Source organism: Cibotium barometz, chromosome 12 (assembly GCF_041138505.1).
Source record: "Cibotium barometz isolate CiBa-2024 chromosome 12, ASM4113850v1, whole genome shotgun sequence".
Lineage (NCBI taxonomy): Eukaryota > Viridiplantae > Streptophyta > Polypodiopsida > Cyatheales > Cibotiaceae > Cibotium > Cibotium barometz.
In genome coordinates, this window is record NC_141057.1 from 55,047,930 (window position 1) to 55,075,150 (window position 27,221).

General features: G+C 47.0%; 1 protein-coding gene across 2 annotated transcripts in view; it reads right to left on the reverse strand.

Annotated features, from left to right (window-relative positions):
- Positions 1–27,221, reverse strand: part of LOC147633600 (UPF0014 membrane protein STAR2-like) — a 112,700-nt gene that overhangs the window by 70,109 nt on the left and 15,370 nt on the right. The window contains exon 2 of one of the 2 annotated variants that reach the window (XM_086806723.1): positions 9,537–9,776. The exons of the other annotated variant lie outside the window; for it this stretch is intronic. Within the exon in view, the coding sequence (XP_086662849.1) occupies positions 9,537–9,776 (240 nt within the window). The remainder of the gene's footprint in view (positions 1–9,536; positions 9,777–27,221) is intronic. 2 annotated transcript variants of the gene reach the window in all.

Below are 27,221 nucleotides of genomic sequence, written 5' to 3' on the forward strand. Positions count from 1 at the left end.
TAGCCCTATGGGCGTTTTTATATAACTAATGAAAGGATCTTTTCTCGGAAAAAAAAAACTTGCCAATTTGCAAGGATAATTGCTATTGCTAGCGATCACCAAAACTCTAAATCAATGGCAGTAAGCGACACTTGCAAGTGGCCAAACATTGAATGTTGTTGTCGGGGCAATGATAAACAAAAGATTGACAACAAGAGTAGGCAAGGCTTGTCTATTAGCGAGCATTAACTATTGATGTGGACAACAACAGACAACACCTTAAATGTAGAACACTTCACCTTAAATGTAGAACACTTATGCATGTCTCCTCCATAATGTTTTGCCACTTCGTCCTCGAAATCGTCCAACACCTGCTCCAAAGCACGAGCCCTTGTAGATTCCACATCCAAAATACTAGGTGCTCGAGGTGCCAACTCCATCCTATCAAGACGAGCAGATATAGCCTCCATTTTAGCCGCCTGCGCATCCATGGATGTCTTCACACTGAGAAGCAAATCAGTGAGTTCTGAGGGATTTCAGCCCTATGCAATGAGATAAGGATTTGGTGGGGCAGGGAAGCACAATATACCCAAATAACTCAGGTGCAACGAAGAAAATTTCAAGTTCCCTAGGTTCTGATACCAATTGTAGAACACTTGTTGTGCCTATGTGCTAGGGTTTTCCACAGATAGAAAGAAGAGTGCGGCAAAATCAAACATACAGCACACACAAGAGTCCTAAACTATTGCTTTGTATGATGCCGGCACAACCCTAGCAAGCACGTGCCCACAAAGCATGCGCGTCCCATATCACGCACCTCCAATCATCTCCATTGTCACCGACACCACCTGCTAGTGGGCTAACCACTAGCTGGGACCCTTGGGATGGCCCAGTCCCAAGGTAGAGCCCCACAACTAGAACTACCCACAAATGAGGCATAATCCCAATTATATAGCCACTTGACTAGTTCACACTGCTATAAGAATTGTCTGGCCAGCCTCTAACACTAGCCACATTATGTCCACACAACATGGGACATAACATCTTGGCCACTAGACAAAGCTATCCTTTGTGACCCCGATAAAATTGCATCTTCAAGGATAAAATATGTGCATCTAGGCCCATATTGAAAGGGTGGCACGAGGTCCATGTGAGGTCCTGGTGCGAGAAACCATCAAGTGACCCTAACGTACCACATCCTATCATGTCCCTATTCTACTAGTCATCAAGACGACTCCAATGTGATCCTCAGAAGTCTGTCTCTCTAGGGTGTAGAGGGAGTAAATGTATGTCTCTGTCTGAAAAGAGCATCCACTACCCAACAGTGCTAATCCAAACTCTACTAGAATGATGGGGTATGGCACGGATGGTTTACTCCAATTCATGCCTGAGAACATCATAAACTGAAAGCTCTCAATCCTCCAGTCCTTCACCCCAAGATCTGGCTGACAAAAATGAGGCCCCATACATTACCATGGGGGTCACTAAGGTGTCAAATAGCCACCACTTAGTAGTGGGTTCCTTGAAGTGTGTCTAAAAGCACTTTCTCTTGAGGAGGGCGAAAGCTGCATATCCCCTTGTCAACCTAGGCTGGGCCGCTGGTCACAAGATAAAATTCAACGTGGTGAAGGCAACTCCCATATAGACATAGGATGTGACGATATCCACAAAAATCCCCTTTATATGTGAAATGATGTCTAATATACTGCTCGGTGTGATGATTTGAAAATCATGACCTTGGTCTTGCCAAGGTTCAATTTAAGTCACAAAACACCAGCAATGCATGAAGATGTTTCTACAGCCCCTCATCCAAGATAAGCACTAGAGGAGAGCCTCTACTACCCAATCGATCAATGAAGTCAGATATCTCATCTATGTAGAGAGAGAGGATAGATTTATTGACATCTAAGGCCAGAACGGCCTATGAGCACCAAGAAACTACAATGTGAACAATCTTAAGCATCCCCTACATGCTATTGCAACAAAGGAACGATAGTAAATGACTTCTATTCTAACACATGCCAAAACATTGTGATCTACTAGTGGATTCTCAACATATGCCCTTCTGACAAGGCTGCAAGCTCACTGTTGGACATGTTGAGCTTGGAAATCCTCACCGCACACAACGAAGAAAAGCCCTGTCTATGCACGTGCCTCTATCCAAGCTCTAATTAAGAAGCCCTATGGGCTGGTGTCATCTGGCTCCCTCAATCTACATTGACCGATCTTTGGAGAGAAATCAGGTCTCCATTGATGATGGAGCCTCTCCTTGAACACATAATGGTAGTGCCATTCAATCTTTTAGTATGAAAAACAATGGAATCAAGCATGTTCTTACGTCTCCACCTCATGCATATCCAGAGCTCTCTATGTTCCCCTGTGAGATTCACCTCTCAGCCTTTCTATGCATGTAACCTGTGTGAGGAAACTTGGAGCTGTCCCATAAAATTAGATCTCAATAAAACCCCGTGTCAGCTTGAGAAAGTGATCTCAATATAGACTCATGCTTGATTGGGGATTTCAGGTTGAACATTTCAAGATTGCACTTGTGATTGTGTGTATTGTAAAGGGACTAATGCAAAGTCCAAGAGATGTCATCCCAACATGCAGTCCGTGCATACCAACACTCAATGTCACCCTGGGCAGGTAAATAGATAGAGGAAGCTAGTGCTAGCCATAGTAATCATTTTCTGCCCTCTAGTGTCCCATGTCAGCCCTCGGTTTAAAAGACTGCAAGGCCCTTCTTTGGACTTTTTTGTCTTCAAAGAAAGGCGCCCCAAAATTTAACCTTCAAAAAAAAATGTCTATAAAGTTGGCCGCCTCACCTCGAAAGAAGCTCACCCTTTAAAACTACCAAAAGAAGGGCACCCTTAAAAGTTACCCTTCCAAAATAAAATTAATATAATGATTTAAAGCCTCCAAGGAGAGTCAAGTGTAACGCCACCTAAATCTGAGATTTTGATAATCTTTATCATTAAATATAATTACTGTCAATCTATCTGGCCGTTTATTAACATTAATAAACTTGTTACTATTTAGGCGAGAAGTTAGGCAATGGATTATGGAAATTAAAGTTCAAGCGTCATTAAACATTTATAGCAGCTGCCAGTGCTCATTACCTACTCACTGAAGCCACTTGGCGCTCACGAGTCACGTTGAAGCCTGGGCCCTCAACTTTGAAGCCTTCTTGGGAGTCGGTGGTGCTACCCTCTCACTACTCAGTGCTATAGTCTACTCAGCCCGCTCGGTGCTTACACTAAAGCCTGCGGTCGCCATTCCACCCTTCAGCAGCTCCCCTCTAGCGGCCCCCCTCCACTGGCTTGCTGTCCACCCTCCAGCGGCCCGCCTAGTAGGTCCTGGCTCTCTACTCTCCACCCACTTATCCTGCGGTCCCCTCCCAGTGGCCTGTCACCCACCCTACAGCGACCCGCTCAGTAAGTCTTGCCATGTGGTTCTCAACTCTCCAACTGCCCGACACCACCCTGCAGCCACCCGCCCACCTCCAGCGGTAGTAGTAGGTCCTGGCTCTCTACTCTCAGCGACCACCCTCCTTTAGTTCCAACTTCCTGGCTCACTACTCTTGGGTGACAGCATTCTCAGACAACTAGAGCTGCAAAACAAAGTAGACTCCTTGCTCAAAGGTTTTTTTTTTTAATTGTATTAGTTTAGTTGTTTAATCTATAAGGTTTTTTAAATAAAAATATTTCATTTGGTTATCTTCTTTGGACCTTCATTGATGTGGTCTCTTGCTTGCAAGTAGTTCATTGATGCAGATTCTTTGGAGCAAAGCAAGTTGATAGCAAGCATCCTCGTGGAAAGCCCTTAATGATAGATGCAGAGAAAAGTCATATAGTAGCCATCGGCCAAGAGGTCTCTATAACATGTCCTAGATGTTGCCCAATCATTTAGAAAAGCTCATGGTACTCTTTTGGAAGGCTTGGAAAGCCAAAAGTCACTCGAAACCTGACCAGTAAGTCAAGATTTGGGTGTGAAGCTATGGTGCCATCTAGCATTTACACTCCATACTAGCTCTACTACAATACCCTATCCGCCGTGAGAGCAGTTAAGTTAAACTCAAATGGAGGTTGGAGACCCGGCCTTGCTTGCCAATCAGTATCACTTGCAAGAGATCACGAATCTGGCCTTGAGCAGGCCCACTACTGTCAAATCTACAAGTGAGAGTGGTGGCCTCCGTCGGCCATGGAGTCTTCCGACAGAGACGAAGGACCAAGGGATACTCACAAAGCCAAATGAAAATCACCAGTTGAGAAAAGGAGCAGCAGAAGAGACGGGGTAAGAGGATGAAGGAGAAGGAATGGAAAGTAGGGCCGCAACCGGAAGAAGAGGCAAGGCTGCTAACAGCTGTGGAGGATGAAGGAGGCCGGAAGCAGCATCAGTAAGACCCCGCCGTGGCGCCCCACGGGGAGAAGGGCGGGGGGGGGGAGAGAGAGAGAGAGAGAGAGCTGCAGACAGGGCTACCATTAAGGAGAGGAGGAGAAGGAGGATGCATGAACGGACAAGAAGGGGGAGGCGACTAGCAGAGAACGAAGGGGTGGGAGACTTGTGCATAATGGAGAAGAAGGCAGGGTTGGCAGGGCTGCGGCACTAAAGGCATAGTCACATGGGAACGCCGTTCCACTGGCGTGGAACGGGGGAACGTGGAGGAAGCCACCTTGGGAACGGTGGAACGTGGAGCAACGTTTTTTTTAATTTTTTTTTCCTGATTCGCGAAATGGCAGCATTAACAATTTTTTTTTTCCCAGATTTGGCAGTCGGCAGCGTATCCGTTTTTTTTTTTAATAAAACGGGTGCCCAACGTTTTAGGCACCCTTTAAAAAAGGCCCAAAATTTGGGCCTTTTTTAAAGGCTGCCCAAAACGTTGGACACCCGTTTTATTTTTAAAAAAAACGGATACTTGCGTTGAGCGCCGCCGCCGACCCCTAAAAAAAAAACAAAACAAAAAACGAAAAGATTATGCAACGTTAAAAAAAAAACGTTGAAAGACGACCTGCAGGCTGCCCTGCAACGTTCAAAAAAAAAACGTCAATATCAACGTTAAAAAAAAACGTACCTCTCTGAGAACTTATAAAATCCTGCACAGTGCAGCTACAAGTACAGTGTGCATAGCCAAGTACAATCTCTCTCTCTCATAGCCAAGTACAATCTCTCTCTCTCTCTCTCTCTCATATAATGCCTCCTAAGGGAACCAAGACAGCTTTCTCTCTCTCATAGCCAAGGACAATCTCTCTCTCATAGCCAAGTACAATCTCTCTCTCTCTCTCTCTCTCTCTCTCTCTCTCTCTCTCTTAATGCCTCCTAAGGGAACCAAGAGAGCCAAGAAGAACGAAGCATGGTCATGGTGGGATGAGGTGGATATTCTTGAGGCCAATCAAGGCGGAGGAGCTAGGAAGTGGAAATGTCGCTATTGTGGCAGCACCAAACATGGGGGAGTCAACCGAGTTCGAGGTCACCTAATCCATGAGCCGGGACAAGAAATCCAACCATGCTTGTCAATCTCAGCTGAGAAAAAGCGAGAGCTAGAAGCTAGGCATAATGAAGTGATTTTTCATGCTCCTCCTCCAAGAGCTATGGCTGCGAACCCATCATTCTTTACAACTCCTTCAAGCAACTTCTCCACATCCGTAGGCTCTTCTTCCGTGCTTCAACCGCCACCCCCCAAAGGCACGCAAAGAACTCTTGCGGGTTCTTGGAATCCACGCAAACGAGAAGCCATGGATGCAACTATTGCAAGGTTCTTCTACCATGACCACATCGCTTTCAATGTGGCAAGGTCCCCTTATTTTCGGGAAATGGTTCGTCTCATTGCTGAATTTGGACCAACCTACACTCCCCCTTCTTCGGAGAGCCTTCGAACCACGCTTTTGGCAAAGGAAAAGGAAGCTGTTGAGCAAGCCATGCAAAACGTCAAGGAAGGGTGGCAACGCAACGGTGTCTCCATCATTAGTGATGGATGGAGTGATAGCCAATCTCGCTCCATCCATGGCATCATCGCATACTCTCGAGGGAACACATTTTTTGTGTCTTCCCATGATGCCTCTCCAACGGGCAAGTATGCCGACGTCATCGTGGAGAAATGGACAGAGGCAATTGAGCAAGTGGGTCCTCAAGATGTGATCCAGGTCATTGGTGATGGGGAGGCCTCAAATCGAGCTGCAGGCGACCTTCTTTTGGCAAGGTATCCACACATCACATTCACTCCATGCATTGCACATGGCTTGAATAATCTTCTGAAAGACATTGATGGTCTTTCATGGGTAGCACCATGCATAGCAAAGGGAAAAGACATAGTTTCATTCATCACTCGGCACACATTTAGCCTCTCCGAGTTTAGGAAAAGATCCCCAAACTTGGATCTTAAAAAATATTCGGAAACTCGTTTTGCATATAATTTTATTATGCTAGAGAGGCTAGTTGCACTCCATAACATTCTCAAGCAGCTTGTAGTGAGTGATGAGTGGAGCACGTGGCCCACTGCCCGTAGCACACAAGGAACAACTTGTTACACCCACATCATGGATGCTCCTTTGTGGGTGAAGATTGAGCATGTTGTCAACATTACGAAGCCCATTATCTACATGCTGCGTATGGTGGATGGGAAAAAACCTTGCATTGGCAAAGTTTATGAGGGCATGGACAAGATGGTGGAGCGTATCCTTTCTTTGGAGCCCGACACAACAAAGAAGACAGAACTTCAAAGTTTGTGTCAAGCAAGGTGGGACCGATATCACTCACCAATACATGCAGCTACATTTGTGATTGATCCAGAGTTTCAAGGCAAGGCCAGGAATCGGATGAAGTCACAAATGGCTGGGACAAAATCCTTGCCAGATTGGTGCCTGATGCTACGATGAGAAGCAAGATTAGAATTGATTTGGGAAAGTACAGAGCAAAGACAGGTAATTTTGGTTCGGCAGATGCCCAGCAAGATAGGACACTTATGGGAGGTGCTCTTTGGTGGGAGAACTACGGATCGGGTACTCCAGAGCTACAACGGCTTGCAATGCGCATTCTCAGTCAGAATGCAAGTTCTTCTCCAATTGAGCAACTATGGAGTGTTTTTAGCCATGTTGCCTCGAAGAAGAGAAATCGGCTACTCACTACCAGAACAAATGACCTTTTGTATGTGTCAACCAACTTGCGACTATTAGCCCAGGTTGCTAGTGGTGACTTTGACCATGAGAGCTTCATAGATATGGAGCCACAATCTGAGTCGGATGATGACGACCCTCCACCTCCACCTCCACCTCCACCTGCATCGATGCATGATGCATCTATGGATGATCTGGCTGACATCTTTACACCTATTTGATATCACCTAGGACTTAAGGTTTCTTTGTTCTTAGCTATCTAGCTTTCACTATGTGGCTGTACATTGTACAAGTTATTGTACTTCTGGTTTTCTAAATATGAACAAGGTCATTGAGTTTGCTATCAAATTCTTGTCTCTTTTTGTCTACTTTCAATTGTATATTTGTCTCTTTTTGCCTGCTTTTAATTGTATATTTGTCTACTCATGTGTATTGAAATATGATAACGTGTCGTTCCGGATCCCGTTCCGGATTGCAAGGAGTCCCGTTCCCGTTCCGGATTGGCCCCTCGTTCCCATATCCGTTCCCGTTCCCTGTTGACTATGACTAAAGGGGCAGAGGAGGAGGACCCACGAATGGGCAAGAAGGGGGAGGCGACTAGCAAGGAATGGAGGAGTGGGAAAACTATGCACAAGGGAGGGGAAGGTGAGGGACAGAAAGCATGGGGGGGAGGAGGGGGAGGAGGGGAGGGTGCTCATGAGCTAGCAAGCACTATATAGCACGAATAATACTTTTCAAAAAATCCCAGTTTGACTTTAAACGTATCCACTTGCTCATCTTGTACAATCCATATATGTCTACCCAAAGGGAGGGGAAGGGGGAAGGTGAGGGACAAAAAGCATTGTTGGGATTTTTTATTTTTTTTTTTGGGGGGGGGGGGGGGGGGGGGGGGGGGGGGGGGCTCACATGAGCTAGCAAGCGCTATATAGCTCGAATATTACTTTTCAAAAAATGCCCAGTTTGACTTTTAACGTATCCACTTACTCGTCCTGTATAGTCCATGTATGTCTACCCAAAGCTGTTGTGTGGACCGCCAGCTTCTCGGGTTGCAAATGATGAAACACATCCATGGGCAGCCTAGCTTGGCAGAGATTACAATGTGCCCAATCAATCTGTGACTATTTATCATTGTTGCATCTCAACGCTTTCACCTCTCCCCAATCCATGGATCTGTTGCTAGATGTTGTCTACGATTTGTGCCATCATAGGCCAGTAACACTCCCTTTGAGTTTCTACAGAATGATGCGCGAATCTACGGTCCGTTGGTATGAGGATCTTGGATCGTTCGATGCACTATCGTCCAGGTGGACGTCATTTTTGAGGATTCATCTAAATCTCAAGTGTATTGAAGGGACTAGTTCAAATGGAACTGATCCGCTAAAAATTTTCACCCTTTTCCATTTCTAGGATAATCCCAATTTGCAGGAAACATGCATGCAATCCTTTGATGGTGACCATGGCCTCAGTGTGTGTCATACCATGTTGCGTGGAAGGAGGGAGGTTAGCGACCTACAGAGTTAGAGGTCACCTTGGCTTCCTTCAGAGAACAAAACAGTATCCCAGGTCCGCTATTCAGCATCTTTTAAAGGGTGCAAGTTTTCTTGATCCACCTTGACCAGAGCAGTTTTCCTGCCCACATAAGGTAAGATGTGAGAAGCACTATAGTATGTTGCAATGTTAAGTCTTAAAAAGCCGCATCCTTTGGGGGAATACCATCCTAAGCCCCCACACCCCCCCAAAAAAAAACAAAAAAAAAACTTCTTAACCACCACATGATTTATGTTGGCACTACACATCCCCGGTGTGGTCTCTTTCCCAGATGTAGTCCACCTCCAAAAGCGGCCAGCAATGGAGGGAGCACTCCCCTCCCCTTGCACTTTTCCTCTACAAAGGGCTGGAATTTTCTTTGATACATTTGTATGCACTTTGTAGTAAAAGATGAGTCTATTTCCAGGTGGGGGGGGAACTATCAGTGATACATGAGTTAATCCCATATTGGAGGTGCACCCAAAATGCATCAGATGCACGATTTCTAGCATAGGCAGCTGGAGCCAGGTAAAACGACACCAGAAGGACATCACTAAGGCAGGTAGCATGCACTACAAGTGGGCTTCCATACATGTACAGGTGGGTAACCATCTGGGTGCTCATTGCCTTATGACAAGTGGCTGACCAGCACGGCTGACCAGCGCACAGGTGCACAGGGGTAGTACCAACGTAAGCATCCTCACCCTCCCCCCGGCCCATCCACCTCCCTTCCCCTAGTTCAATAGTTGAGCTTTTGTTTTGAGCCTGATGCAGAGTCGTGTGTCGAGCTCATTCCAGTGTCTGCAAGTTTGCTTTGCCCACTATTTAGTTACCGTGAACTTTAAAGTGTAACACTATATAAAAACCAGGATAAAAAAGTCACACATGGAGAGACATTCTGGTTACAGCTTAAATGCATACCATGATAATAATTCCAAGGATACTCAATAGTGCATGCCCCTCAAACATGAACTTGAGCAGCAACCCTAATGACAGCATCTGAGCAAAAGAACGCAGCACAGCCACTTGAATTTCTCCTTCCAAACCAACACAAAGTTGATATGATACTCCGACAGCAACTGCAACAGGTGCCAAGGAAACAAGATAGCTTTGCCAATTCCCATCCATAAGCACCTTGTAAAGATAAGCTCCACAATTGGCCTTCACAAAAGACCTTCTTAGCGCCTCTCCCTCTCTCTCTCCCTCTCTCTCTCTCTCTCTCAAAGAAAGAGACGCCATGGATCCAAATAATTACAAGATTATCATGATTGACCATACAATGGCCAAGATTTCTGAGAAGGTACTACAGTCTAAGATCAACTCCCAGGTAGAGGCTTGGACACACGCAGGAGGCTCCAAACTACTCGACACTTGATCACATCTTTACCCCACAGGCCATCATAAGGCTGACTCTGGTAGACCCAAGGGCATCCCACGAGATGCGTGTATATATGCACTGCCAGTGAGATGGAGGACGAGAAGCACTATTTGTTCAGATTCCCACCCTACTATGAGATCCGAGGAAGATTTCATTCTCTTCTGGGACGGATTCAGCCCAGCACATGTTCGTGTAGGCCGATGTGGACCTGTCGGTCTGCTGCTATTGTTGGGCTGCATAGTCTCGATGGCTGTGACCCAAAGAAATCTTTGACAGAGCTCTGGTTGGTTCTATCTCTGGGAGTGCTGCCTTAGCTTGACCTCTTTGTGACAAGTAAACACATGCCTAAACATCTCTGGTCCTCACACTGCATGATCTGTGAGAAGGGCGGAGTGTCAATAGTGAATGTGCACGATCCCTTCTAAAGTCAGATGCCCCAGATCTCCAAGACCTCGTCCCTCCACTCGATAGCTGTAGATTCACAATATCCTTCAACATGAACAGCTCCCATCACAGAGGGAAGATGTTATGGTCGTTTCCATTCTATTCCGGAGGAGCATGGTATCATTATATGACCACATTGTCCTCCTGTAGCATCACATGGGTAGGTTGGAACAGTTTTTTACTTTTCCATGGTTCAGATTCATCATGGATACATCATAATATGTTTTTGATCTCATAGACGCTCTAATGCTCCTCTCATATTTCATGTTCCTGGTATTCCATGATGAGATTTCCATGGACAGGTTTGTATCACTCCAGCAAGATAGTTTTGTGTTGTTTCTATTATTTTCCGTTCCATGATGAGATATGCCATGGACATTAATGCATCACTTTGGTCTCATAGGCCCATTGGGTCTTTAGTAGATGTGACAATAATGTGGTCATATAATGATACCATGCTTCTCCAGAACAGAACAGAAACATCCATAGCATCATATGGATAGTTTGGAACAGTTTTTTTCTTTTACATGGTTCAGATTCATCATGGCTACATTGTACTACGTTTTTTCTCACATAGACACTCTAATGCTCCTCTCATGTTTCATGTTCCTAGTATTCCATGATGAGATTTCCATGGACAGTTTTGTATCACTCCGGTGAAATAGTCTTGTTTTGTTTCTATTTTATTTTCCGTTCCATGATGAGATATGCCATGGACATTATTGCATCACTTTGGTCTCATAGGCCCATTGGCTCTTTAGTAGACGTTTAATGGGAAGACCAAGGTTATGGTGTTTAACACCTCTCAGCAGTGGGCCGACCGGTTGCCTGAGTTCACCTATGGTGGGGAGACACTACAGAGAGTCAGGAGAGATGTCTAGCTGGGGGTCACTTTTGTTGGACCGCGCTTTGCCACGAGGAGGGCGGTGGAGGACAGATTGACTAGAGGATATGCTGCACTCCAAGCCCTGGAGACCCAGTGTGCACACATCCAATTTCATGAGCCTCGGACGAAGCTCTGGTTATTTAACACATTGGTAACACCAACGCTTTTGTACGGCACTCCCATCTGGGGGCTAAGTCTCTATCACAGGCGGAGGAGTGGATCTACAGCAGAGCAGCCAGCCTCGAGTGGAGGGGAGTTTTATGATGGGTGGGAGCAAATGGAGAGACCACTAGTGATGATGATCTCCCGCATGATCAGGAGTAAATCATCAGTACCACATGAGATAGTACAGGCAAAGATGGGAGCCCCACCGATCGAGGCCCTCTCCCAAACGGTCACTTTCATACATAGGCTATCGAGCCTCTCCAAGCACAAATACTCTCGCGCTAGAGTCGTCCAGACAGCTTGCATCACAGGGTGACACGGAGTGCTGGTATGCCTAGACTAGCACATGGTTACAGCTACATGGTATGCATATGGACCGCCTTCCACCTGTACAGTACAGCCTAGACTCCCCCTTCCTCGAGTTAAGCCGGAATGAGCTCAACAAGATCATCAGGATGGATATCATTCAGCTACACATAGCACGCACATGGATCACATCGGCCGAGCCACTAGGGACGAAGATGGCTTTCTACCGAGAGCATCTTCTCCACTTATCCCCTAATGGTTTTGTTGTCCGCCCGAGGTACATGGACATTCACCTCTCTCATGGAATCAGATGTGCTATTGGCCAGATCCGCACGTCTTCACATCAGCTGAGGATAGAGACCGGTCGATATGGAGCCGTCTCCCTTGCCCCCAAGGATCGGATTGCTAGCTCTGTCAGCTGGAGCCAGAGACTGAGGAGCACTACATATGTCGGTGCCCAGTGTACTACGAGATCCGGGGGCACTTTCATTGCCTCTTCCAAGATGGATTTGGGCCACTGTCCAGAGTGATGGACTACTCAGACCAGCGTTGCCTTGGGCTTTTTCTCCTCCAGCTGCGCAGACATCAAGACCACATCCTACGCTCCAAACAGGGGGGACATGTCCGAGATACAGACCAATGCACCCTCACCGACTTCTTCAGAGCAGCACCGACCCCGTGCACCGTTGACCACAAGTCCACTGGTCCCACACAGCCACCTCGAGGAGTCACCCCAGACAGAGCTGGAGAGCTATGTAGAGCACGGCGTCCACGACCCGCTGGGCCGCGGCCCCAGCCGAGACATTATCAGAGGATACAAGGCGATATTGGCACGACCTCAACGCTTCAGCTTGTCTATGTTGGATCGACCTATGCGAGACATTATGGGATGAGTCTATGTCAGCCGCTTCCCATAGCCTACCATTTTTCAAGTTCCATACTTTTATCAGATATGCCTTTTTCTGACAGTTGTATCAAGCCACTAGTTCATGTTATAGCTAGGTGTTTTTCATTTTATGCTTTTCATTTTCTACTCAGGACATTTAGTTTCCTTGAGTTTTGGATGTATTGGTACTTTTGTCTCATAGGCCACTTTGGCCTCTTGTAGACGTTAATATATCTTTCTTTCTGTCTCTCTCTCTCTGTCTCTCTCTCTCTTTATGAGCCCGGACACATTCAGTTCTTATGTTGCCTACTTTATTGTACACACAAGGTCTATGTAGTACATTGACCCTGTCTACTTTCAGCAGCTAGTCTTTTAAATTCTTCATGTAGTCTTGACATCCTATTTACTCATGGATCAGATGTAGCAGCTTTTTGGTCTTATAGACCCTTCAGGTCTTTCGTAGAACGTTATTTATAAACATCCATCTCTCTCTCTCTCTCTCTTTTGTACCACGATGAGATTACATGGAAACCATTGTATCACTTTTGGTCTCATAGACCCATTGGGTCTTTTGGAGACGTTTAATATAACTCTCTCTCTCTCACACACACACACCCACGCACAACAGGGGGTACTCGGGGGTCGGGAGAGTGGCTTTACTATAAAGGCAGGAGCTTCCGCATGTGATACAGGTGGTTGGGTGGGATGAGGCTGCAAGGTTTTTGTGGGTGAGGATCGAGAGAGAGAGAGGGCCCGGGACATCTACCTTGCAGTGTGCTACTTTGCACCCTCCACTTCTAAATATGCCACCCATGGAGAGTCCCCGTACCTGCCCCTTTATGATGACATTATGAAGTTTTCCAGTCTAGGGGACATCCTCCTGGCTGGAGACTTGAATGCTAGCACCGCATATGCACGGGTACCCTTCTTTGAGACAGATGATCCCATGTACCAAGAGATTTACACCGTCGGTACGGATATGGAGCGGACATCACAGGCATAGTTGCAAAAAAACGCGTTTCAAACTTTAGGCTACTCGTTTGAAACGTGCAAACGTTTCAAACGTTTGAAACGCGTTTTTTTGCTGGGCCAGTTTTTTTTTATGATAGAAAACGTACGATGCAGTATCTCCTGGCATTTCAGTTTTGAAAGTGACGCTTGAAAGAGACGTTTCCAGCCTTTGAAGTCTTCCAGGTTTGCTTGCACCCCTACCTACGCACCAGTCCTTCTCCCCCGGCCCCTACGCACCGTAGGTAACAGGTTTGTACTAACCCTAAATCCTGATTTTTTCTGATTTTGGACCAAATTTCAGATTTGAAATTTGGGCATTTTTTGCCAGGTTGCCTACATTGGTGCATGCACACCTTGCCTACGCACCAAGCCTACTCCTCCGGCCCCTACGCACCCTGCTTCTCAGGTTTTTAATAACCCTAAATGCTGATTTTTTCTGATTTTGGACCAAATTTCAGATTTGAAATTTGGGCATTTCTTGCCAGGTTGCCCAAATTTCTTCATTCATTCATCATGCCTCGGGCTAAGGATGCCATGTGGAACCACGTAACTCCTGTGAGCAGATATGGGGGTTCAGGCACAGAAAGGTGGAAATGCAATTTTTGTGCCAAAGTGTCAGGTGGGTCTATTATTAGGGTAAAGGCCCATTTTACAGGAGTAAGAGGGGAAGGCATTGGCCCTTGCAGTCAAGTACCAAGAGAGGTTGTAGCGTCTCTTCAGCAATGGAAGAGAGAACATGAAGCAGCAAAGGGAATTCAGCCTATTGATGATGATGTACAGGATACAGATTCTGTAGGTGATGTGTCCAAAAGAGCTAGGACAGAGGATGATTTGCAGAGTCAAGCAGGTGGGTCTAGCTCCATTCCTGTAGCCCACAGATCTTCATTGCCCACCGTGCCTTCTCTAAAGAGGGCAGGCATTAAAGCAGGCATACAAAAGCAAGCTGTCAAGGAGGCCACACGTGAATTGACAAAGTTGTTTATACAATGCGCTTTGTCATTTCACGTCGTGCGTACTCCTCGTTGGAAGAAGGCCATTAAAGCTATCAGCCGCATTGGGTATGAGTGGGAGGGTCCATCTTATGAGTCCCTTCGCAAAACCCACTTAAGGAAGGAGAAGAAGGCAGTGGAGCTTGAGATGGAGCCTTTGAAGGCAACCTGGCAGAAATATGGATGCACATTGCTTTGTGATGGCTGGACAGACATGAGAAAGAGAAATGTATATAACATTTTGGTGTCCTGTTGTAAGGGCACAATGTTTTTGCGTGCCATTGATGCCTCGGTTCCAGGTACAGTTGTTACTGGAGCATTCATATGGAGACATTTGCGTGAGGCAGTGCTAGAGATTGGCCCAGAGAACATAGTGCAGGTAGTTACAGATAATGGGTCAAATTGTGTATCTATGGGCAGGATGTTAGAGGATGAGTTTCCAAAGATAGTGTGGACTCCATGTGCATCACACAGCTTGGACCTCTTGATAGAGGATGTGGCCAAAATTGGGTGGATTGCCGACCTCTTTAGTACTTCTCGGAGCATGGTGAAGTTTGTCACCAAGAGGCCAAAGGTTTTAGCTATGTTTCGTGCACACAGTGATTTGGAGTTGTTGAAGCCCTCAAACACCAGGTTTGCTTACATGCTCATTGTGGTTGAGAGGCTTGTGCGGGTCCGTACAGGTTTACTCCGCACTGTTGTCTCTCAGGAGTGGATGGCATGGGATGATAGAGAGCATCCCAAGGCAGTAGCATTTGTGCGCGCGGTAATGCGAGACACTTGGTGGGCTGAGGCCCTTGCACTTGTCACGGCCACTCAGCCTATATATAGTGTGCTTCGCATTACGGACATGGAGGGCAGCACCCTTGGACTCTTATATGAGTTCATGGACCGCATTGGAGAGGCCCTAGATCGATGCACTATACTATCAGCTGAGAGGTATGTATCATTGTATGTCATTGTTGTTCTTTTAGTTGCCAGTGGCCACATTATACATTGATATTAATTCCATGCTTCCAAGTGTCGTTGAACAGGATCCAGGACATCAGGGAGGTGTGGAACCGTAGATGGGATTGGTTTCATAGGCCAATCCATGCGGTTGCCCATATACTACACCCACTATGGCGGAATGAGGAGCAGTTCAACAATGAGGAGCTAGAAGAGGGATGGCAGTCTTACATCCAGACCTGGACTGGAGGTGATGTTCAGCTCCTCAGGAAGTTAGAGGATGAGCTCCTAGTATTTCGGAATGGGAGTCATGCCTTTGGGAGAGCCACTGCAGTTTTGAGAGAGACTCAGCTTCAGCCAGTCTCTTGGTGGGAGAAATATGGCATCGGTACTCCAGTTCTGGTAAGTGCCCACTGACAAGTTACAACTTACATGTAATAAGTTTGCACTTTGAAGTAACAACTTAGTACTTACAACTTATATAAGTTGTTTCTTCTTATTATTTATAAAGTTTTCTGTTATCTTTTCAAACAGGATACAGTAGCCCGCACAGACTATGGAGAGTATCTCTTAGCCCTCGGCGGGGCTCATAGGCTAGCCATTTATAATGGCCTAGCCAGATGGCCTAGATCCAACTCCTTCACCTCCTACCCCTTCGGACATTGAGCCAGTACACTGGACCATCTAATGGGATCCCTCTCTCTGATCCCACTCATTCCGGAGTTTACCATCTCGCCTCGCCCCATCAGCGCTACAGTCGACCATGCATACATGGCCTTCTCCATCACATGCCGATACACCACCCAACCACCCGATTTGCCCCATCACCGCCCGAGACACCACTTCACCAGAGACCTCTTCCATCTATTCTGATCATGTCTACCGCATCCTCTCCGACCTCGACCCCCACATCCCACTTGATGAGCTTACCACACAACTTGCAGCCACCCTCCATACGTCCATAGCAACCGCCTTCCCACACTCTAGAGCCACCCCTACATCACCAGGAGGGACTGTCTCATAGAATAGTTGATACAACGAGGAATGTCGTGATACCCAAGCCTGTCTACATCGGGAGGTGGCGCTAGGATCCACCACTCACGAGTTGGCGCGAGTGATATTCTGACGTCTCATATGCAGGAAGAAAAGAGCCTACCTAGCCAGGCTTGAGCAAGAGCTATACCAGCTATTTCTTGGGAGGGACTATACGGAGGCCTAGAGGATCTTCTAGGATCATCGCCTACTGACTCCAATTACTTCACCCAGCACCTGGCACACCTATGCCACCTCTCTCTACCATGGACCCAAGCAGCCACCTCTCCCCCATCCACCCAAACCTCATCCCCCATACACTTCCTTCTTTCACATGAGCAGCATGATGAGAGATGCTATTGACAGGATACAGACTGGAAGAGCACAGGATCATGATGGACTCCTCATCGAGTATTTCTCTCATGCTAGGGACACGCTAGCCCCTTTAATGGTTCACATGTTTAACAGGGCTCTATGTGAGGGCTTCCCCGTGAGCTGGTCATCAAATATTATTGTACCTATCTTGAAAGCAACTGACCCCATGGACCCTAGCAACTACAAGACTATCATGATTGGTCACACCTTGGCCAAGATTTATGGTTCGATTTTGGAGCATGAGCTTAGTAGATGGTCCGAGGAGCAGAGACTCAGAGCACTGGGGCAGGCAGGCTTCAAGAGCGGGCACTCCACACTAGATCATATCTTTACACTACAGGGGATCATTGAGGAGGGGAGAGCTCACGAGCATCGGATATACTGCTGCTTTGTGGATTTCCACACAGCTTTTGATACCGTCCCACGGGCCAGACTAATGAGGATACTGCGGGATATGGGAGTGCTAGCAGAGATGCTTTGGGGGATCATTACACTCTATGAGTCAGTCACAAGTAGAGTACGGGCTGCTCCAGGAGGTGACTCAGAGATCATACACAGTACTATCGAGGTGCAGCAGGGCTGCCCCTCGTCACCTACTCTATTTGGTCTATACATTGACAAGATCTCAGATTACATAGACAGAGAGGGAGGACCATGAGCACATTTAACAGGAGTCCTGATACTGATCCTCTTGTATGCAGATGATATTGTTCTTATTTCTGATTCACCAGAGGGGCTGCAGAGGCATTTGGATGCATTACGGGCCTTTTGCGAGGACCGGGACCTCACTATGAACCTTGGAAAGACCAAGGTCATGATCTTTAACACCTTCCCACAGCGGATAGGCAGATCTGCAGTACAGTTTACATACAACAGTGGAAAGTTGTGGAGTATGTTACCTCATATGTATACCTTGGGATCACTTTTGCTGGACCTCAGTTCTCGATGCGGAAGGCGGCCGAAGCTAGATTGATGAGGGGATATGCAGCCCTTGGCTCGCTAGAGAGGCGATGCTCACAGATACGGTTTCAAGAGCCGAGGACAAAGCTTTGGCTATTTGATACTCTAGTTACACCTGCACTACTGTATGGTGCCCCCATTTGGGGCCCCAGCTTATACCACAGGAGGAGACAGAGGAGAGAGCCGGCACCGGGCAGAGACAAATATAGAGGGGAGGTATATGATGGGTGGAAGCCAATGGAGACGCCCCTAGTGGCGATGATCTCACGCATGATTAGGAGTAAGCCATTAGTGCCACATGAGATTGTGCGGGCAGAGATGGGGGCTACACCGATAGTGATAGAGGCTCTATTCCAGACAGTGACATACTGGCACAGGGTATGGGAGCTTCCACTAGATAGATACCCCCGGCTAGCCCTAGAGTCCTCGAGACAGCGGACACTCGAGGGAGATATAGAGTGCTGGTATGCACAGGTAGGCACTTAGTTTGGCATGCACGGTATGCAGATGGAGGCACTCCCTCCATTCCATTACAGCATAGAGGCCCCGTCATTTGCTCTCAGCCACACAGAGCAGAACAGGGTTATCAAGAAAGACATTGTCAGACTAGATACTCAGAGGACATGGAGTTCACCTAGTCATCCACTGGGGACGAAAAGGGCCTTCTATAGAGATCACCTCCTATGCCTGACAGAGGATGGTTTCATCATCCGCCCACGCTACATGAACACACACCGATCTTCTAGGGTGAGATGTGCGATCGGCCAGATCCGCACCTCGTCACGCCAGCTGAGAGTGGAGACTGGTAGATATGGGCACAAGGTGGCCACACCAGAGGACAGGATATGCCAACTCTGTCACATAGAGCTCGAGACAGAGGATCATTACAAATGCCGATGCCCCGTATACTATGAGATTCGGGGGAGGTTCCACTGCCTCTTCCGAGCTGAGTTTGGACCACTTTCCAAGATCATGGACTTCTCGGATCAGAGATGCCAGGGACATTTTCTTCTAGAGCTCCGTAGACACAGGGAGCCCTTAGTGAGATCCTCTTCTTCTTCTTCTTCTTCTTCTCTCTCTCTCTCTCTCTTCGCCCGCTTCTCTCTGTTCGCTTCGCTTCTCTCACTGCGCCCCCACAAGCTCTTCGCTTCTCTCTGTTCGTCCGCTTCTCTCTATTCGCTTCACTCTCTTCGCTTCGCTTCTCTCACTGCACCCCCACAAGCTTTTCGCTTCTCTTTGCTCGCCCCAAAAGGACTCGGCCATCTCTCTCTCTCTCCTCGTAGCCCCCTCCCGCCACACTCTCTCTCCCTCTCTCTCTCTCTCTCTCTCTCTCTCTCTCTCTCTCTCTCTCTCTCTCTCACCTGCTGCCTATCTTTCTCTCTCTTCGCAACAGCCCCCTCTGGCGTCTCTCTCTCTCTCTAGGAAGCGCTGCAGAAACGCATGGAGCTCTTCCTATAGCCAAGGGTTAATTTTTAACCCGAAACCAGCCTTTTTCAGCCCAAGACAAGATAGTGAGGATCGACATTGAAGACCTGATCAAGGCAGCCATCCAAAAGAAAAGAAGGCCCGGGAGACCTCCTCGTGGGTGGAGGTGCTCATGAAGACACAAAAGCAAATATATGAAGTGGAGAAATGGATAGAAGTGGTCAAGAAAGGTAAGAACAAGGAGGCTGAAAGCACATCTACCTCGAAGATTATCAACCTAACCATTGAGGAGAACACAGAAGAAAGACAAGGGAACTTCATGTGCGGATCACGGGCCTTAAGGACGGTGACAATGTAGAGGAGAAAGCCAAAGATTTATACACGCATGGGCATTTCGAGGCCTACACACCTGGGGGCTTGGAGAGTGGGCAAGAAAGACAAGAATCGAGGAGAGCTCGAAGGAGAGAGCTCTCATTTTACGCTTTCCCACCTTGGAGGCCAAGAAGGATTTCTTGGCCAAGCGCTCCGCCCTTAAGAAAACGGGCATCTTTTTAGGAGATGACCTCACCTTGGCACAACTAGCACATATGAGGGAGTGCATGCCGGAGATTAGGGCAGCCAGAGAAAAAGGGAAGCTAGCATTTTACAGAGGAGGCAGAGTGGTGATACTAGAGAGACGCACCACTTGACGGTGCGAGACCTATGGGACTAGTCTGAGACTTGCAGTATGGAACTGCAACGGAGCATTGAGACTGGATGTGGGGGCCTTTGAGGACAGCTTCAGAGACAGGGACATCATCTTCTACTCGGAGACACATGAGGCCCCAGGCAACACATTACCGAGGGTGGCGGGATACAGATGGGAGATGACTTGTAGACAGGAGGCCTGTTCGAAGCATGGTGGTCGCGGATCTGGAGGAGTTGCAGTTCTTTTTAGAGAGGAGGTTTAGCCACTCATCCATGTTATGCGCCGTGATGAGAGCGCGAGGTACATGTGGGTCAGAGTGAGGACAAATGAGGGTAGACCCCTATACATTGCTATATGTTACTTTCCACCCAGCACATCTCATTATGCAGCGCCCAAGGGGCAATCTCCATATATGATTCTAGATGAGGACATATGGGAGTTCTCCAGGGAGGGAGATGTAATCATACTTGGGGACTTTAATGCTCGAACGGCTCAATACCAGACCTCCTTCTTTGACACTTCGGAGGAGATGTTGAGAGAGATAGATATGGAGGAGATGTGTTTGACCCGGAGGAGATCACAGGATGAGGTGGAGTGTACTGAGTATGGGAGATACCTCTTGGAGATGGGGACTGCACATGGGCTGGCCATTTTAAATGGCCTAGAGAGGTATCCACTTGCCAATGGCTTTACTTGCTTTCCACACAGACATGGGGCCAACACAATGGATTATGTTTTAGCCTCGCTAGCCTTCATCCCGAGTATCCAAGATTTTGCGATTGGCCCCAGGCCCATCGGAGTTACATTGGATCATGCACTTCTCTCCTTTACGGTGGATTTCCACTACAGTACCCGCTAGGTTGGGCAGTCCTCCTATCACCCGAGATATACCTTCTGTAGAGAGACTGATGGAGTATACACTACAGAGATCTACAGCTTGTTGAGTGCAGAGGATCCACAGAGGCCATTAGCAGAGCTCACACAGATCCTGACAGAGGCTTTACATACAGCTGCAGCGACAGCCTTCCCACACACGCAGCCCACAGTACGACCACGTCCTGGGAGCATGCCCCAGAATAGTTGGTATGATGATGACCGTAGGGAGCTCAGAGCCCGACTACAGAGAGAGGTGGCCACAGGTGTTACTACATATAGACAGTCACGCATCATCTTCCGATGCCTCATGCGGCAAAAGAAGAGAGCATTCTTAGCTCGACTGGAGAGAGACATGTATTAGCTGTTTTTGAGTCACGATTTTGGGGAGGCCTGGAGATTGCTTAGAGAGCACCCCCCGCCTCCGGCCATTACCTCTCCAGATACATGGGGCGAGTATGCAGCCTCCCTCTACACAGTACCAGAGCAGCCACCACTACCGAACCCTCCAGAGCCCTGTCCACCCACTTCTACCTTCTTCACAGCACAGATGGTGAGGAGGGCCATCAACAGATTGCATACAAGGAGGGCACAAGATCATGAGGGCATTGTAGCCGAGCATTTCATACATGCTAGAGATATGATTGCAGACTTGCTAGCTCTCATGTTTAATAGAGCCATGTGTGAGGGGTTTCCTGGGACTTGGAGTACTTCCACGATTGTGCCGGTACTCAAGTCTGGAGATCCAAGCCTGCCGACTAACTACCACACCATTATGATTGGTCACTCGCTGGCCAAGCTATATGCCTCTATTCTTGAGCAGGAGTTGAGCAGATGGGCAGAGAGACAAGGGGCCCGAGCTCAAGGACAGGCCGGTTTCAAGAGGAGATTCTCTACTTTGGCTCATATCTTTACCCTCAAGGCTATCATTGAGGAGGGCAAAGCACATGGGATCATATCTACTTTGGATCATATCTTTACCCTCAGGGCTATCATTGAGGAGGGCAGAGCACATGGGAGGAGGATCTACTGTGGCTTTGTGGATTTCCGCAAGGCCTTTGACATAGTGCCCAGAGCTAGACTGATGCGCAGGCTGCAAGACTTGGGGGTTCCATGTGGCTCATTTGGGGTATTATGGCACTTTAGGAGACAGTAGTTGGGCAGGTGCCGACTTCAGAGGATCTCTCCCAGCTAGTACACTCCACTATAGGGGTGAAACATGGCTGCCCCCTCTGTCCGACTCTATTTGGACTATACATTGATGAGATCTCTGATTATATTGGGACACAAGGGGACAGAGGAGAACAGTTGGCTGGCACTTGGATACCTCTGCTCTTATATGCTGATGATAAACCAGAGGGTATGCAAAGGCACTTCGATACTTTACATGCTTATGCGAGGGACAGTGGGCTCTCAGTTAACCTTGGTAAGACCAAGGTTATGGTGTTTAATACTACAGCTCAGTGGGTCTGGGGATCAGCGCCTATTTTCACATATGGGCAAGAGACAGTGGAGTATGTTGACTCATACACATATCTTGGAGTGGTGTTCACTAGGCCCACATTTTCCATGAGGGGGGCAGCAGAGGCCAGACTGACTAGAGGATATGCAGCACTAGGAGGTCTAGAGAGGATGTGCTCACAGGTAGATTTTCAGGAGCCACGCACTAAGCTGTGGCTTTTTGACACACTGGTCACATCGGCTATGCTATATGGAGTACAGATTTGGGGGCCTAGCCTAGATCGTCACAGTCGATCAGGACGCACATACGATGGATGGAGATCGATGGAGAGACCACTTGTGTCCATGATCTCCAGATGATTCGGGCTAAGGCCTCGGTACCCCATGAGATTATCAGAGCCGAGATGGGAGCACCACCGATCGTAGTCGAGGCTCTTGCCAAATCAGTGTCCTTCATTCATAGCACCTGGGAGCTTCCCCGACACCGGTATGCACGACTTGCTTTAGAGTCCTCTCATCAGCTAGCCATGGAGGGAGACACTTCATGTTGGTATGCGCAGATAGCATCCTAGTTTGAGCTCCATGGGTTCAGTTTAGACAGACTTCCACCCTTCCAGTACTCTCTAGAGGCACCCTCTCTCACCTTGACACATTCTGAGATTAGTAGAGTCATCAGACAGGACCTCATTCAATTGGACACTAGGAGGACATGGTTAGGGCCCTCACAGGAGTTGGGGACGAAGATGGCTTTCTCTATAGAGACCATCTTCTCCACACCACTGAGGATGGCTTTATACTTAGACCGAGCTACATGGATACCCATCTATCTCATGGATTGAGGTGCGCCATTGGGCAGATCCACACCTCTTCACATCAGTTAGAGATAGAGACAGGCAGATTTAGAGGCATAGCTCCAGGGGACAGGATTTGTCAGATTTGTTGGATAGAGCCAAAGACGGAGGAGCACTACATCTGTCACTGCACAGCATATTATGAGATTCGAGGGCGCTACCACTGCCTTTTCAGAGAGGGATTTGGACCACTGGCTAGAGTCATGGACTATTGTGATCAGCGATGCTTGGGTTTTTATCTCCTGGAGATCCGCAGGCTCAGAGAGTCCATTATCAGGAGCAGACGCCCGACTGGCAGGGAGTCCACACAGAGACAGATTACTGACTTCTTTAGAGGGACTACCCGGGAGGACACACAGCTGACAGCCCAGCAACAGGCACCCTGTGGGACTCTAGTTGAGAGAGCTATCCAGTTGGGCAGATCCAGACGCCCGAGGGCTCGCAGATCCTCACATCGGAGTCAGTGCCTACACCGAAGGATTCAGAGCATCATTGCGAGGCATCGGGCTCGTCCGACCAGGCATCTCACTATGGCAGATATCCACACCATCCGGCAGAGACCCATGCTAGAGCTCCTAGGATGATTACCACTCCAGCCATATACTGTTGTACTCACTGTCACTTTTGTACTCCCCCATACTCATGTATTCATGTATTCATGTATCCATGTACTCATGTACCCCATTTTGACTAGTAGCATTAGCTTCCCACTCTCCCTAGTTGCTGCTTCTTCCAGATGCTCCCTACTGATGTATTGTAGGGCTAGATACTTACCTTCAGTTCTTTCTTTTCTTTTCCAAACAGTGTATGAGATGTCACATGGTTGTAACTTTGGTCTCATAGGTCACTTTGGCCTTTTGAGAGCCAGGAGGAGACCTAGACAAACTGGACACAGCGCACCCCGACTCCGTCACCGAGAGATAGCAGCTATCCAGATGAGACACCAGATGGAGACACAGGAAAGGCTAGCTCGCTTTCATTCAAACTCAAGGTACATGTTCACGCCACTCACAGCCTCAGCATCGGCGATGTATGATATCTTATATCCCTCTTATGGCACTGGATGGAGTTAGACATAGATCAGCATAGCATGCTTGTACTACCCCTTCAGCATATAGAGATGCATCTTGCCTTAGCACTCCCGCCTCCCTTTATATTGTTTGTATATGGGCTCCACCGATCCATGATGATTCACAGTTGTATCCACACACATGCACGCTTTTTCTTTTCTTTCTTTTCCTTTTCTTTCTTTTCCTTTTCTTCCGATGACCGGAAGAACACAGTTGTATTATTTTTTGTCTCATAGGCCGACTTTGGCCTCTCATAGACGTTGATATATCTTTCTTTCTTTCTTCTCTCTCTCTCTCTCTCTCTCTCTCTCTCTCTCTCTCTCTCTCTAACATGCAGCGGAATTATGCGCAGATAAAGAATCCTATCACGCAAAGTTTCACACCACCTTTTGTATCATGAGTTTCCTAAGTCTTTAGCAATCCACTTTATCACTTCAAACTTTAAGAGATGAGAGAGAGAGAGAGAGAGAGAGAGAGAGAGAGAGAGAGATCTGTACACCTTATTAGGTCCCAAATTACCCACCACTGAAGGGCCCCCTCCTATTGCTAGGAGTATTTGCTTTATTTCTTTGAAGCGAATGACTGTAAGACGGTAACTTTGGGGCTGTAGATAGGCCAAACGCAAGACCTTCGAAATAGTCGAGCTGACAACACACTACTGTAGAAGCATCAATGATGACCAATCTCGATGACAATGCACTCTTTCAAGGGGTTGTAGAAAGGCTGCAAAACTGAGGCTGAGAGAAGGCTGAATTGGGACTGTTCTATGGCTGATGATGATAGCTGATGTTCTATATGCAACGATGATAGCTGGTATGCAGGCTGAGATGATCCTTTTTTTTGCAAGAGGATGAATGGTGAAGAAGATGTGTATTCTGCAAAGATGAGAAGAGAAGCATGCACTTCAATCTGTAGTTGCTTACTGGATGATGATTGCTTGAATGCTTGATGATGAATGATTGTGTTAACCACATGTTGGTTAACACATTCCTACGATAACTATGTCCGCACACTTATATTGTAAATTCCGCACTATATTGTAAATCCCGTCATTTGATGAGAGAAACGTACTAAAGACGCTCCCAATTATTGAGTTCGAAGGACAGGCAAGAGGATCTCGGTAAGTTGGCCAAACCATAGAGAAAAGCCTTGTAACTATGGTTTGGGCACCTCGGGTCACTTACTCTCGGGCGGCCTAGTGGAAAAAGACTTGAAACTATAAAAGCCAATTTCTCTTGTTTGTAACTCATTCTCCCATTTGTGCAATCTCCCTCTCTCTTCTAGCATGTGATGTGCTTAGGGTTAGGGTTTGGGAGTGATTAGTGCTAATCACTTGTTCTCTCTTGCTTCTTCTCTCCCTCTTGCTTGCGTGATTAGGCTACTATCGCGATCGTCTTCCGTGGAGATCCCACACAATCTTCACGAGAGAGGTTGCACCATCCGTTAGATTAGCAACCGCCTCGGTTTGACAACGAGTGCAGGAGAATAGTAGTGACGAGCGGCTACGGTGGAGCTCTTGAGCATAGCTTGAGCTCGGCGGATCGGTAACTTCCCACTACACATTGGAGTGAGCTTAACATCTTTCGCACCGCTGCTGAGGAGCGCCAATCCGCTACTTGTCAAAGCCTTCTTTGATTCGAATCCGACAGAGTCCACATAGCCCGATGCCAAGTAACTAACTATGGCATTCAGTTTTTGGGTTGTTTAATTTGTTTTGTTGTTTTTGTTTTGATTTTGTGCATAGCTTGTGGTTGGGAGTAGGATTAGCAAGTGTGTGAGCAAAAAACTAGAGATTTAAGTGATTAGAGAGCTCAAAGAAAAGGGTTTTGCTTAAACATAGAGTGTTTTTTGCTAATTTTTTACTTTCAAACATGTTTTTTGTTAGATTAGTGTGCATAGGTAGCTTATGAATGTAAGATAGAACCCTAATCAACCAAAAAAATCCCAAAAAAAAACACAAACAATCTCTTAATTTTCACTAATTATCACTAATATCTTAGTTAGTGTGATTAGTGAACTTAAAGAGAGCTAAAAATCAAAAAATTGAGCCTAATTGCTTGTAATTGGAGTAATTGGAGTGGCCTTACTGTTCTAAACACTTACCTTGACCTAATTCAATGCCTAGACCACTCCCATTAGCTCACAATTAGTAAGAATTAATACTAATTAGGCCTCATTTGCCTAATTTTTTCTCTTTTGCTCTTTTGAGTGGGTTAATTAGAGACCTAATTTGAGAGATTAATTAGGGGTGATCACATCATTGGGTTAGCCTAAGCATTGCTAATACACCTATCAAATCTCCATCTCTAAACTTATCACCATTAGGGAGTAATTAGAGAGCAAAGAAGAGGGTTCAAAAGTGATTAACAGTGAAACTAAGAAATATTAATTTTTAGTTAAGTTACCTCTAGATTAGTTGAAAACCACTAATCTAGAGTTAACCTCTAACTTTAGCCTTTTCCAACCTACCTTGCATTAATGAGGGAATCTTAGTTGTCCCTCACTCAACAATCACCTCACCTCCAATTTAAATTCACGCGGTGTATGGACATACCGGATATCCAAAAGAAAAAAAAAAAAAAGAAACGCAACCGCACCTTCCTAAAGCCACACACGTACGGGCATACCTTTCTCGAAAAAAAAACAAAAAATAAAATAAAAAAGAAGACATGACCGTATCGTACCTCCCTAAAGCCACGAGAGTACACTCATAAGCATACAGACGTACCGTCCCGAAGGAAAAAAATTGAGAAAAAAAATTTGGGGAAAAAAAAAAAAAAGAGGCAACCCTATCTTCTTGAAGCCACAGCGTACACTCATAATCGTACGGGCGTGCCGTCCTGAAAAAAAAAATTTTA